Genomic DNA, 14,788 nt, shown 5'->3' with positions numbered 1-14,788 from the left:
CTTACTTTTATAGTTCCAGTGGATGCTGGTGACTTGGATCTCCTGAGTAGGAATATATTCTTCAACAAACTTCTTCCCCTGGAGTCGATGCCAGAGTGTGGTTTTCCCTGTGTTCCTGTCCCCTCGGATTACAATTTTCACTGGGGGTCGGGGGAGAAGTACAAAAATAAAGTTGATTAAAACAAATCTTGGGAATGCTTGGAAAACTTAATTTGAAAGTGTTATTCTGACGTAATTAGATCTTTCATGTTACACATGCATGGTATTTCATTACAAGGTATGAGCAACAGCCATTCAAATTCCTGCTTACTCAGCTGCCTAATTTAGTTCAACAAGAAGAAACAACTTCAAGATGAAGCCACTTATCTTTACCCTTAGGGCCTTGCATAACTTCACTCTGTCTCTGCCCACATTTCTGCCTAGTTCCCATCCTGCTGCCTTCCCCCCCTCACCACCCTGGGTAATCTTAACACCTGCTCAAGTTTCAAAAAGTTCTTCCACACTTACCTTTGAGCTTGCACCATCCTCCTCCTCCTCCCCACATGCCCTCCCCTTGTTTTCAAATTTTCCTTAAATAGTTTTCTTATCCTCAAGAAAATAATGATCTCCTAAAGCTATCTGCACAACTTTGAAACTGGCCAGTCAGCTTGGATATCTGAACTGCTCTGTCTGAGGGCCTGCCTCCTTGAGAAGGTTGCACGAGTTTTATTTAAAAGGTGTGAATTTAAAATGATAGAATTACACTGGTGCAAATGGCTGTGTGGCCACTCTTTGGTTTAAGCATGGCCTATTTTAATTTCATTTAAGTTGATTAGGAACAAGTTTAATCTAAAAACAAGCATGGCCTACAGTGATTTGCACTGGTTTAACTATATCCCTGTAACCACCAATTTAAATTAAATCAGCGCATCTTATTTCTGTAGAGAAGACCTGTCTTGTCTCTGATTTAGGGCACATCTACACTGGCAAAGTTACAGCGCGGGCAGTTACAACGGTTTTTCTTCAGCACTCTCTGAGCGCCACTGTGTGTTCACACAGTCAGCTGCCTGCACAATAGCGTGTTCACACTTGCAGCAGTATTCAGAGCAGTGCACTCTGGGCAGCTATCCCACAGAGCACCTCTTTCTCTTCTGCCACTAAGACTTGTGGGAAGACAAAGGAGGTCAAAGGGCATCCTGGGTCCTGTCCCAATGACCCATGATGCATTGCTTCGCATCCCAGAAATCCTTGTGCCTCCATCCGCATTTGGCGCCATCTTTCAACAGTCTCTGTACTGTGTGCCCTGCCTCCTCGGGCTGCAGGAATGGATCCCAAACTGTTGACCAGTATGCTGCTCGCTCCGACCAACACATCATGAGTGGCAGTGGAGTTATTCGTTAAACAACAAAGGTAAGAGAAGTGAGACATTGATCTCCCCACGCATAGTAGCTACAACACAAATTGCCTGTGGCATTCACAGAGGTGCTGACCACAGTAGAATGCCGCTTTTGGGCTCGGGAAACAAGCTCTGAGTGGTGGGATCACATCGTGATGCACATCTGGGATGATGAGCAATGCCTGCAGAACTTTCGCATGAGGAAAGCCACGTTCATGGGACTGTGTGATGAGCTCGCCCCAGTCCTGCGGCGCAAGAACAGGAGAACAAGAACTGCCATTGAAGAAGAAGTGTGTGGCAATTGCACTGTGGAAGCTGGCTACTCTAGACCGCTACCGATCGGCTCCTAAACAATTCAGAGTGGGAAAGTTGACCGTTGGACTTGTGTTGACGAAAGTCTGCAGTGCCATTGATCGCGTCCTGCTCTGAAAGACCTTGACTCTGGGTAACGTGCGTGACATTGGCATTCCCTAACTGCAGAGGGACAACAGATGGCACACATTCCAATTCTGGCACCAGACCACCGAGTCACCGAGTACATTAATCGCAAGGGGTATTTCTCAATGATTCTCCAGGGACTTGTGGATCACCGTGGCGTTTTATAGACATTAACACAGGCTAGTCTGGAAAGGTACAGGATGCATGCATCTTGCAGCGTTCTGAACAGGTCAGTTGTCTGAAAGCAAGGACTTTCTTCCCAGACCAGAAGATCACCGTAGGGGAAATCAAAATGCCTACTGTTATCCTGGGAGACCCCACCAACCCCTTAATGCTGTGGCTTATGAAGCCATACACGTGGCAAGTTGAAAGCAGCAAGGAGCAGTTTAACAACAGTCTGAGCAACTACAGAATGACTGTTGAGTGTGCTTTTGGCCATTTAAAAACTCGCTGGTGCTGCCATAGGAATATGACAATATTCCTATGCTTATAGCCATGTACTGTACGCTCCATAATATTTGTGACGGGAAGGGTGAAAGCTTCACTTAGGGCTGGACCGCAGAGGTTCAGCACCTGGAGGCTAAGTTTGAACAGCCAGAGACCAGGGCAATTAGAGGGGCTCAGCGCGGGGCCATAAGGATCAGGGATCCCTTGAGGCAGCAATTTGAAGCTTTCAGAGTAACAGCCGTTTTAGTCTGTATTTGCAAAAAGAAAAGGAGTACTTGTGGCACCTTAGAGATAACCAATTTATTTGAGCATAAGCTTTCGTGAGCTACAGCTCACTTCATCGGATGCATACTGTGGAAAGTAATTTGAAGCTGAAAGCCACTCATATTTGTTGCTATGCTCAGGAGTGTCTGAGAGTCTCTGGATTAAGTTTAGAAGTGTGAGCAACAAGGGTGATGTCATGGTGGGAGTCTGTTATAGACAACCAGACCAGGGGGATGAGGTGGACGAGACTTTCTTCCGGCAACTCGCAGAAGTTACTAGATTGCAGGCCCTGGTTCTCATGGGAGACTTCAATCACCCTGATGTCTGCTGGGAGAGCAATACAGCGGTGCACAGGCAATCCAGGAAGTTTTTGGAAAACGTAGGGGACAATTTCCTGGTGCAAGTGCTGGAAGAACCAACTAGGGGCAGAGCTCTTCTTGACCTGCTGCTCACAAACCAGGAAGAATTAGTAGGGGAAGCAAAAGTGGATGGGAACTTGGGAGGCAGTGACCATGAAATGGTCGAGTTCAGGATCCTAACACAAGGAAGGAAGGATAGCAGCAGAATACAGACCCTGGACTTCAGAAAAGCAGACTTCGACTCCCTCCTGGAACTGAAGGGCAAGATCCCCTGGGAGAATAACATGAGGGGGAAAGGAGTCCAGAAGAGCTGGCTGTATTTTAAAGAATCCTTATTGAGGTTACAGGGACAAAACATCCCGATGTGTAGAATGAAGAGTAAATATGGCAGGCGACCAGCTTGGCTTAACAGTGAAATCCTTGCTGCTCTTAAATACAAAAAAGCAGCGTACAAGAAGTGGAAGGTTGGACAACTGACCAGGGAGGAGTATAAAAATATTGCTCGGGTATGCAGGAGTGAAATCAGGAAGGCCAAATCACACCTGGAGTTGCAGCTAGCAAGAGATGTTAAGAGTAACAAGAAGGGTTTCTTCAGGTATGTTAGCAACAAGAAGAAAGTGAAGGAAAGTGTGGGCCCCTTACTGAATGAGGGAGGCAACCTAGTGACAGAGGATGTGGAAAAAGCTAATGTACTCAATGCTTTTTTTTGCCTCTGTCTTCACTAACAAGGTCAGCTCCCAAACTACTGCACTGGGCAGCACAGCATGGGGAGAAGGTGACCAGCCCTCTGTGGAGAAAGAAGTGGTTCGGGACTATTTAGAAAAGCTGGACGAGCACAAGTCCATGGGGCCGGATGCGTTGCATCTGAGAGTGCTAAAGGAGTTGGCGGATGTGATTGCAGAGCCATTGGCCATTATCTTTGAAAACTCATGGCGATCGGGGGAGGTCCCAGATGACTGGAAAAAGGCTAATGTAGTGCCCATCTTTAAAAAAGGGAAGAAGGAGGATCCTGGGAACTACAGGCCAGTCAGCCTGAACTCAGTCCCTGGAAAAATCATGGAGCAGGTCCTCAAAGAATCAATTCTGAAGCACTTAGAGGAGAGGAAAGTGATCAGGAACAATCAGCATGGATTCACCACGGGCAAGGCATGCCTGACTAATCTGATGGCCTTCTATGACGAGATAACTGGCTCTGTGGATGAAGGGAAGGCAGTGGATGTGTTGTTCCTTGACATTAGCAAAGCTTTTGACACGGTCTCCCACAGTATTCTTGCCAGCAAGTTAAAGAAATATGGGCTGGATGAATGGACTATAAGGTGGATAGAAAGTTGGCTAGATTGTCAGGCTCAAGGGGTAGTGATCCATGGCTCCATGTCTAGTTGGCAGCCGGTATCAAGTGGAATGCCCCAAGGGTCGGTCCTGGGGCCAGTTTTGTTCAATATCTTCATAAATGATCTGGAGGATGGTGTGGATTGCACCCTCAGCAAGTTTGCAGATGACACTAAACTAGGAGGAGAGGTAGATACGCTGGAGGGTAGGGATGGGATACAGAGGGACCTAGACAAATTGGAGGATTGGGCCAAAAGAAATCTGATGAGGTTCAACAAGGAGAAGTGCAGAGTCCTGCACTTAGGACCGAAGAATCCAATGCACTGCTACAGACTAGGGACCTAATGGCTCGGCAGCAGTTCTGCAGAGAAGGACCTAGGGGTTACAGTGGACGAGAAACTGGATATGAGTCAACAGTGTGCCCTTGTTGCCAAGAAGGTCAATGGCATTTTGGGATGTATAAGTAGGGGCACAGCGAGCAGATCGAGGGACATGATCGTTCCCTCCTATTCGACATTGGTGAGGCCTCATCTGGAGTACCGTGTCCAGTTTTGGGCCTCACACTACAAGAAGGATGTGGAAAAATTGGAAAGAGTCCAGCGGAGGGCAACAAAAATGATTAGAGGACTGGAACACATGACTTATGAGGAGAGGCTGAGGGAACTGGGGATGTTTAGTCTGCGGAAAAGAAGAATGAAGGGGGATTTGATAGCTGCTTTCAACTACCTGAAAGGGGGTTCCAAAGAGGATGGCTCTAGACTGTTCTCAGTGGTAGCAGATGACAGAACAAGGAGTAATGGCCTCAAGTTGCAGTGGGGGAGATTCAGGTTGGATATTAGCAAAAACTTTTTCACTATGGGGGTGGTGAAACACTGGAATGCGTTACCTAGGGAGGTGGTGGAATCTCCTTCCCTAGAAGTTTTTAAGGTCAGGCTTGACAAAGCCCTGGCTGGGACGATTTAGTCGGGGATCGGTCCTGCTTTGAGCAGGGGGTTGGTCTAGATGTCCTCCTGAGGTCCCTTCCAACCCCGATATTCTATGGTTCTATGAGTGCAGTGCTTGTAATGCTAGCAGGTGATTGGTGCAGACGACTCTATATGGGAGTTTAACATAATTGTATGTTGCTTTGCAGGGCTCTTTTTGCTTTCAATTAATAATAAATAAAGATATTATAAAGCGAATAAAGATCGCTTTCAAACCAACACAATTCTTTTATTGAAAACAACCGGAGGAGAGAGTCAAACCAAAAAAAAAAAAAAAACCATCAGCAGTGAGGGGATGGGAGAAGGGAAGGTCCCAAGAGGAGGAGGAGGGGTCCCGGGATCGCTAAAGATTTTGTATGTCCAGGGATCATATCCAACCTTCTCCTTTGGAGTACAATGCAGCAGGTACTGTACTTCAGCAGGGCCAAACTGCAGAGGGAAGGGTGTTCAGTGCAGTGGGTAGTGGGAGTCTGCAGGGCTGGACTGTGAGGGAGCGAGGAGTGGAATGCTGCAGATAGAGACTGGAGCCAGGAGGTTGATAAGAGTGTTGGCAGTGTCTGGGGGGCGCATGGGAAAGAGCTTTGTGACAGCAGCTACAGGGGAGGGAGGGCGCGGAGCTGCTTGTTTTGAAGAGCTAGTGTCACCTGGAACGTGTCCTCTTGGCAGTCCATAACCTTGGCACTCTGTGGTTTCATTCTGGCGTGCTGTGTTCTCTTTCCGGTCCCTCTTCTTGCTGTCCCGCCACTCCTTCAATGCCCGTTTCTCGGCGGCGGAGTGCATCATAACATCATACAGAAAGTCCTCCTTAGTTCTTCTTGGTTGCTTTCTAATTCTGCACAGCCATTCCGCTGCCGATAACGAAGAGGGAGGCTGGGCTCCCAAGGTCATCTCTGAAGTTTAAACGCAACATTTTACAGAAGCAGTATTGTTTGCAACACAGACAACACTGATTCAGTGCTTTAAATCACATCCAGTACTCTCACACTTGTCACTAACTGGCTGACCCCAAGCAAGCACACATGAGTCACGAGACCCCAAAAAGGTCAGCAGCCACAGGGGAGGGTAAATCCCTCTGCCCGGACCCTGCTGTACACTAAACACATGGCTCTTGGGGAAAGCCAGCACTGTAGGGGATTGGGGGGGAGGGGGCTGATAATCATTCCTGTCCCCACACTTTCTACAGGACGTGATCATTATGGAAGATATCTCACTGCTGAGGGTCAGCAAAGAATCAAGGGAGGGTCTTCTCCAAGCCTGCCGCTTCTGCCCTGGCCCCTATGCAGATCATCTCTGTGCAGCAATGCTATCCCCCCTCGACAGCACAGTGGCACGGGAATGTTACCATTCATGGGGCAAAAACAAAGCAGCTCTGCCGAAGAAACTGTGGCAGTGGATTGCCCAGTATCTCCATGAGAGTTTCCTGGAGGTCTCTAAGGGAGATTCCCGTGAAGTTAGGGAGTTAATCAACAACCTGTTCTGACGCTCAGACTAGGCATGCGGTGGGAGACAAGCCTGCTTTCTCCAACCCTTCTGCCCCCAACAACTCATTTCAGCGATTCCCAAACTCAGATCCACTTACTGGGGGCCTCCTCTCCTGTTTGTGCTTCGAAAATCTCCGACAGCTATGCCTGGCTAGGCTCCTCCAGGGTAGAAAAGAGCTCCTGGTTGCATGCATCTCTGGCCTCTGAGTCCCCCTCCCACTCCACATCCTCATCCAAGATTTCCTCCTCCAGGCTTGGTCCACTCTTGACTGGCACATGAGCCAACCAAGTATCTACAGGGCCTTCGCAGTACAGGTGGGGTCACTGCCAAGTATCGCATACAACTCTTTGTAAAACCGGCAGCTCCTGGGCGCAGCTCCGGAGCGATGGTTTGCCTTCTGTGCCTTGTGGTAGGCGTTTCGCAGCTCCTTCACTTTTACCCTGTGCTGCAATGTGTCCCGGTCATGGCCCCTTTCTGTCATGCATCATGAAAACTGTCCATAGGTATCCTAATTCCTACAGTTGGAGCGCAGCTGGGACTGGACAGCCTCCTCTCCCCAAATGCTGATGAGGTCCAGCAGCTCAGCACTGCTCCAAGCAGGGGATCGCCTTGTGCGTGGAGCAGGCATGGCCACCTGGAAAGATACGCTAAAACCACTGCATGCATCACCGAGCAAACAGGAAGGGGACTTTCAAATTTTCAAAGGAATTTACGGGGTGGGGATGACAGTTGGTCACCTGAGGGCAGGGCAGTAGAGTTCAAACCAATGACTAGAGGTGAGAAAAGGCATTGTGGGACACCTCTCAGAGGCCAGTCATAGCGCTGTAATCACCACTACACTGGCAACACAGCGCTGTAGCCCTGGCGCAGAAAGCTCTATGCCTCTCGTGGGGATGGTTTTTTTACAGCGCTACAACCGTGCACGAAGTGGCTTGGCAGTGTGTTCACCTCAGGAGTTAACAGTGCAGAAAGCCACTTTACTGTGCAGAAACTTGCCAGAGCCTTAGAGTGCAAGTGCCTTGCAGCAAGGACCACATCTTCTACTCTACTCTTACCAGAAGCAGAACACAGCAGTGATTCTCAGCAAAGTAATACAGAAAAGTTGAGACAGTCTGGACTCACTGTGGAAGGTATATGTGCCTGAGGCAAAGTCAGAAAATGCCAATATAATCAAATGCATTTGTAATGACTGGAAACCAACTGCATAGGCCACCAGTCTGCTCTAGTAAAGACTGAGAGACGACATGTACACACACACACAAAATGAAAAGCCACTCAATCAAGGAACCTAATTGTGTGTGAAGAAAAAACCCACGTACTCTAAGGATAAGAAATGACCAAAACATCATGCTGAAAAGCTAACAATATAAATGGGATTCACCACAGCTTCATCAAGCACATGACCTTAACAACTCAAAGATAAGCAATGAATTCTGTGTTATTTCTAGAAGCCTGCTCTCACCTTCAGAATGTACAGAAAGTATAGCAAATATGGCAGGCGACGAGCTTGGCTTACCAGAGAAATCTTCAGTGAGCTTAAACACAAAAAGGAAGCTTACAAGAAGTGGAAGCTTGGACAGATGAGTAGGGACGAATATACAAATATTGCTCAAGCATGCAGGGGTGTAATCAGGAAGGCCAAAGCACAATCGGACTTGCAGCTAGCAAGGGATGTGAAGGGTAACAAGAAGGGTTTCTACAGATATGTTAGCAACAAGAAGGTGCTCAGGGAAAGCGTGGGACCCTTACTGAATGGGGGAGGCAACCTAGTGACAGATGAGGTGGAGAAAAGCTGAAGTACTCAACGCTTTTTTTGCCTCAGTCTTCACAGACAAGGTCAGCTCCCAGACTGCTGCACTGGGCAGCACAGTATGGGGAGTAGATGAACAACCCTCAGTGGTGAAAGAACAGGTTAAGGGCTATTTAGAAAGCTGGACATGCACAAGTCCATGGGGCCAGATGCATCCAAGGGTGCTGAGGGAGTTGGCTGATGTGATTGCAGAGCCATTAGCCATTACCTTTGAAAACTAATGGCAATCGGAGGTGGTCCCAGACAACTGGAAAAAGCTGAAGACAATTGGAAAACAGAAAATATAGTGCCCATCTTTAAAAAAGGGAAGAAGGAGAATCCAGGAACTACAGACCAGTCAGCCTCACTTCAGTCCCCCAAAAATCATGGAGCAGCTCCTCAAGGAATCCATTAAGAAGCACCTGAGGAGAGGAAAGTGATCAGGAACAGTCAACATGGATTCACCAAGGGCAAGTCATGCCCGACCAACCCGACTGCCTTCTATAATGAGATAACTGGCTCTGTAGATATGGGGAAAGCAGTGGACATGACATACCTTGACTTTAGCAAAGCTTTTGATACAATCGCCCACAGTATTCTTGCCAGCAAGTTAAAAAAGTATGGATTGGATGAATGAACAAGAAGGTAGATAAAAGCTGGCTAAATCGTCCGGCTCAATGGGTAGTGATCAACGGCACGATGTATAGTTGGCAGCTGGTATCAAGCGGAGTGTCCCACCGGCTGGTCCTGGGGCTGGTTTTGTTCAACATCTTCATTAATGATCTGAATGATGGAATGAATTGCACCCTCAGCAAGTTTGCAGATGACACTAAGCTGGGGAGAGAGGTAGATACACTGGAGGGTAGGGATAGGGTCCAGAGTGACCTAGACGAATTGGGAGGATTGGGCCAAAAGAAATCTGACGAGGTTCAACAAGGACAAGTGAAGAGTTCTGCACTTAGGACAGAAGAATCCCATTCACTGCTACAGGCTGGGGACCAACTGGTGAAGCAGCAGTTCTGCAAAAAAGGACCTGGGGATTACAGTGGATGAGAAGCTGGATATGAGTCAACAGCATGCCCTTGTTGCTAAGAAAGCTAATGGCATATTGGGCTGCATTTGTAGGAGCACTGCCAGCAGATCGAGGGAAGTGATTATTCCCCTCTGTTAGGCACTGGTGAGGCCTCATCTGGAGTATTGTGTCCAGTTTTGGGGCCCCCACTACAGAAAGTATGTGGACAAATTGGAGAGAGTTCAGCGGACAACAAAAATGATTAGGGGACTGGAACACATGATTTATGAGGAGAGGCTGAGGGAACTGGGCTTATTTAGTCTGCAAAAGAAAAGAGGGGGGATTTGATAGCAGCCTTCAACTACCTGAAGGGGGGTTCCAAAGAGGATGGAGCTAGGCTGTTCTCAGTGGTGACAGATGACAGAACAAGTTGCAGTGGGGGAGGTCTAGGTTGGATAGTAGGAAGAACTATTGCACTATGAGGCAGGTTTCAGAGTGGTAGCCATGTTAGTCTGTATCAGCAAAAACAACAAGGAGTCTTTGTGGCACATTAGAGACTAAAGTTTATTTGGGCATAAGCTTTTGTGGGAGATCATCTAGTCCAACCCTGTGCCCAAAGCGGGACCAACCCCAACTAAATCATCCCAGCCAGGGCTTTGTCAAGCCAGTCCGTAAAAACCTCTAAGGATGGAGATGGGTTCCACTTCCAAGGACTCTTCGTCGTTTTCACTGGGAGGGTGGTGAAGCACTGGAATGGGTTACCCAGGGAGGTGGTGGAATCTCCATCCTTAGAGGTTTTTACGGCCCGGCTTGACTAAGCACTGGCTGGGATGATTTAGTTGGGGTTGGTCCCACTTTGAGCACGGGGTTGGACTAGATGACCTCCTGAGGTCTCTTCCAACACCAACCTTCTATGATTCAGCATCAGGGTCTAGTTCTTTTAGACATTGGTCTAATTTTTTAAGTTTGATTATCTTGTCAGATTAAATCAGAAATCATTAGGTGAAATCCTGGCGCCACTGAAGTCAATGGGAGTTTTGCCATTGACTTCAATGGAGCCAGGATTTCACACACCACTTTGAGGCAAAGAATTTGTTCCTCCTTAGGAAATGGACTGCTCTTAAGTAATTTCTCACCCCTGAAACTGGAACAAGTGATTAGCATTAAATTCTGCGTCATTTTGCCAAAGTAGCCTAATAACAAAAGGCAGCCCTTCGTCCAATGTTCATACTGTATCTAAAGGAAAGAGATACAAGTGGAGGACTGCTATTGCTTGGTTTCAAGATGTTTGTATCACGCACTTAAATATTTTAAATAATGTACAATATATAAGCAGCCATTAAAAATGTTATTTAAAAATTATAGTTGCCTTTTTTTGGGATTATGTTTATATAAATACATGACTTTAAAAGACCAAAAATAAGGTTAAAATAATATGCAGTACTTATAGTGTTTTGCACCTATAGATGTGACAGAATCCTTAAAGAGGTAGGTAAACATTATTATCTCCATTTTCAAATAGAGAAATACATACAGAGAGGTGAAAGGCTAATTTTTTTGGTAAGCAATTTTCCTTAAATCATGCAGCAGGTCAGCAGTAGGGCTGGAACAGGAGCCCAGGTCTCCTGCCTCAGAGCTATGCCCTACCCAAAGGAACAGACTACCTCCCCTCGAGAGTCCTTTAAAAATCTATGCCCAATATTAAATTACAGCTTAGGTTATTAAAAGGGAAAGACTTAGAACTCAGATGTATCTTTCACCATTTATGCTGTTCACACATCTCAGTTTGAAAAAGGTAATTATGCTGGCCAGTTTAACTTTTGCTTATAATTTGTCTCAATTTTTGCTTCTCTTGTACTGTGCTGTTGGGTTTGGGTTAACTCTTCAGCGGTGTGTTAAAACAGAAAAAGTTTAGTTCCAAAGGCTTAGAAGTCAGGTCTTCTGAAACATTTTAAACACCACACAAAAACCTACATTTGAAACCCCCACTAAATTGAGTTGGACATTTTTATGTTACCTTAAAATACCATGCATTTGCTGGTTAAGGGCAACCACACCATTATCTCCTCTCTTGTGGTGCCTACTGTTTGTAACAGCAGGGGATGGATCACTGAAAAACTGCCCTATTATATTCATTCCCTCTAAAGTACCTGGCCTTGACTACTGTCAGGATACTGAGCTAGATGGACAACTGAATCATAGAATATCAGGGTTGGAAGTGACCTCAGGAGGTCATCTAGTCCAACCCCCTACTCAAAGCAGGACCGATCCCCAGCCTGACCCAGTATGGTCATTCTTATGCTGTGCAACTTGTGCCAAGACACTCAGAATAACCACTCAAATAACAATAGGGTGAATTTAACACTGCCTTTGTTTTTTTAATTACAATCACACCCTCCTTATTATAGGGTAGGTTTTTAAAATGTAATATGCCCAGGCTATCTATTACTTCATTTATCATGTGTCAAACACTCTTGCCACTGCTGCATGTATGTAACTCCGATAAGGTACCGGGTATCATTAAAAAAAAAAAAAACAGACATACAGCATCACCAGTAACTCAGCACTCAGAATTACCTGATTGTCTCTGGCCAAACAGCCCTTTGGATACTCTTAAATTTGAAATGAGGAACATCAATAAGGTACATATAGGTATTACCACTTATGATAAAGGTAGGCTTGCAGCTTTAATTTGATCGTAAATAGTGGTTTAAATTAAAGCAACACCCACAGGTTTTTAACAAGCATCAGAAGTAATTTGTGGGGGACAGAAAAATGTGAGGAAAAAAAAGTAACAAACTGAGGTGTGTTCACCTACTGTAATACAATACAAATAAACTATAATATATAAATAATAAACTATAACAAAGAAAATCAGGTTTCAAAACTTCATAAAAGGATACAATATATCCATGAGACCATTTTTCTACTTTCACAGGGAGAAAAGCAGAAGACTGGTAGAATATTTGATTTCCCAAAACCACTGGCCTCAATATTTCCTACTAGTGGGTGATTTTTAGGCAGAGCTTACACAGCATGTGTCTGTCAGTATTATATTGATCTAACTGATCAGTTACCATCAATGGGTAGTTTAAAGGGAATCCTCAGACATATAATCCCAGAAAGGCTGGGAGAGGAAGAAATGAACGAATGTGGCTGAAGGCCTATCACCACCTTATGTAAACTTTCAGTTTGTAGTATGGCAGTGCTTATAGTTTATTTTCTTCTCCGATACTAAAAAGCCAAGTATGGTGGTATGCCCACAAGGCACAGTGTGGATGAGGAGTATGTGAAAATACACGTGTGGTACAAGTATGAAAATATATTTTGAAATATGATTCTCCATTGAATATTAGTGGCTGCTGCTTAGGCTATTAGGCCTTGCCCTATTCTGAAATCATACCCTACAAAGACGCCAACCTCTTCTCTTCGTTTGAAAAGTCTATATTATTGGGCAGGGAGTGGAAGGGGTTTCCTCAACAAAGTGCTTCAATGTATTTTTTCCTATAACCAATGCCAGCTGTCCAGAACTCATAAGCATAACTCAGCACTTAATATAGTTAAAGAACTATCCACCTGAGGGTTTTCTTCCACTTCTTTTCTTAAATATACTACACAGCTATGGAAACTGGCACAAAGAATCACAGAATATCAGGGTTGGAAGGGACCTCAGGAGGTCATCTAGTCCAACCCTCCACTCAAAGCAGGACCGATCCCCAAAAAAGAGGTCAAATGACACAACCAAAACCACACAAATCAGTATCTGAGCCAGATTTAGAATGTAGGAATTCCTGACTGCCAGTTCATTAGCTATAGCTCTTATGAGCAATCCTTCAACAAGTCAGTGTATGAGCTAAATAAATGTGTGGTAAGGAAACAGAGTTCAGTTTCATGTTTTGAATGGATCACCACCAAAAAAAAGGGAGCATTTTTGTAACAGCCACGACAGCGAACCAAAAATTTGGATTTGAGCAAATGTAGGAAAAAAGGGGGTTAAAGGCATGACATTTATTTATATACAATGGCTATGAAAAGCATTTTAATTTTTCCCCTTGAATTTCTCTCTTTTTTTTTTTTTTTTTTTTAAAAAAAACTTACAAAGGAGCATTGGCGAAATAATGTAAGAGTTTTCCCCACAGGAACACCCTTTCTGCCTGACATCCCTTACTATCCTATATCCAACTCATGTTATAACTTTGGCTAAGATTGTATCATGGTTATTTTTAGTAAAAGTCACAGACATGTCATAGGCCACAAAAAAAATTCACGGAAGCCCTGACGTGTCTGACTTTTGCTACTACTGCTCCATGGTTTCCCCTGCCACCATGGTGGCTGGGAGCTGTGGGGTTCCCCCTCTGCCCATGGCTGCTGGAAGCTGCAGGGAGAGGATATCGGCCAAAGAGAAAACAGGACACCCCCAGCCGCTCACCTGAGGCATCCCGCTGCCCCCCACCCCCACCCCACGTGAGGCTGTTGCCCATCGCTGAAACCCTGAGGGCCCCCTCAGGAGTTTGTCACCTGTTGCTGGAACCCTGAAGGGGGGCTGCTGTCGTCTGTCACTGGAACCCTTCCAGGACCCAGCTGGCTGCCAGCTCCAGAGCCCACAGCCCCTGAGACTGAAGCACAGAATGTCACAGAGGTCTCTGGAAGTCACAGGTAGCCTTAGTTACAACGCCTCATGCCAAGACTGTCCAACCTGTAAGGGCCACACACGCATGGCATTCAAAAATAAATACACCACGTGTGTCTTAGTGGACCACCTCCCAAACCCTTTCACAAGCTGGCCTGCATCTTCTGTAATTATTATATAAGAGCAACACTGAGAGAAGAGTTACTATGGCAATTGGAAAGCTTCCCCCAAGGCAGCGACAGAAAGATTCAGTTCCATCATCAATATTAAAAACAGTAATCCGAACACAAGTACTGTCAAGTCACCAAACAAAACCCTTCCACAAGCTTTTAGCAATGTAACAAAGGTAAAATGGATGTACTTGCTAAGGATTCAATAGGACTATGCTTGGTGGCTTTAGTGTCTGCATTTTTGACCAGCTGTATTAATCTTAAAAATGGATATAGCTCCACACAATTGCTACACATTCTAACAGATTTCAGAGTAGCAGCAGTGTTAGTCTGTATTCGCAAAAGAAGAAGTACTCGTGGCACCTTAGAGACTAACCAATTTATTACACATTATTCTTAGTATGCCTAACAGATGCGAACCAAATGCTTCCTCTGGTATAACAAAAACACATACACATCCCAGCTCAGAAGGGCTGCTGACCATCCTTTCTACATTTCTAATGCTAGCCT

At 45.6% G+C, this 14,788-nt stretch overlaps 1 protein-coding gene across 3 annotated transcripts in view; it reads right to left on the bottom strand.

Moving 5' to 3' along the window:
- Nucleotides 1-14,788, bottom strand: part of RABL6 (RAB, member RAS oncogene family like 6) — a 111,895-nt gene that overhangs the window by 94,899 nt on the left and 2,208 nt on the right. For 2 of the 3 annotated variants that reach the window (XM_084650523.1, XM_084650524.1), the window contains exon 2: nt 6-140. The exons of the other annotated variant lie outside the window; for it this stretch is intronic. In XM_084650523.1, the coding sequence (XP_084506649.1) occupies nt 6-140 (135 nt within the window). The remainder of the gene's footprint in view (nt 1-5; nt 141-14,788) is intronic. 3 annotated transcript variants of the gene reach the window in all.

Source organism: Lepidochelys olivacea, assembly GCF_965140295.1.
Source record: "Lepidochelys olivacea isolate rLepOli2 genome assembly, chromosome: 16".
In the NCBI taxonomy this organism is placed as follows: domain Eukaryota; kingdom Metazoa; phylum Chordata; order Testudines; family Cheloniidae; genus Lepidochelys; species Lepidochelys olivacea.
The sequence above is the reverse complement of the archived record's forward strand: the minus strand, read 5'-3'. Positions and strand labels throughout refer to the sequence as shown.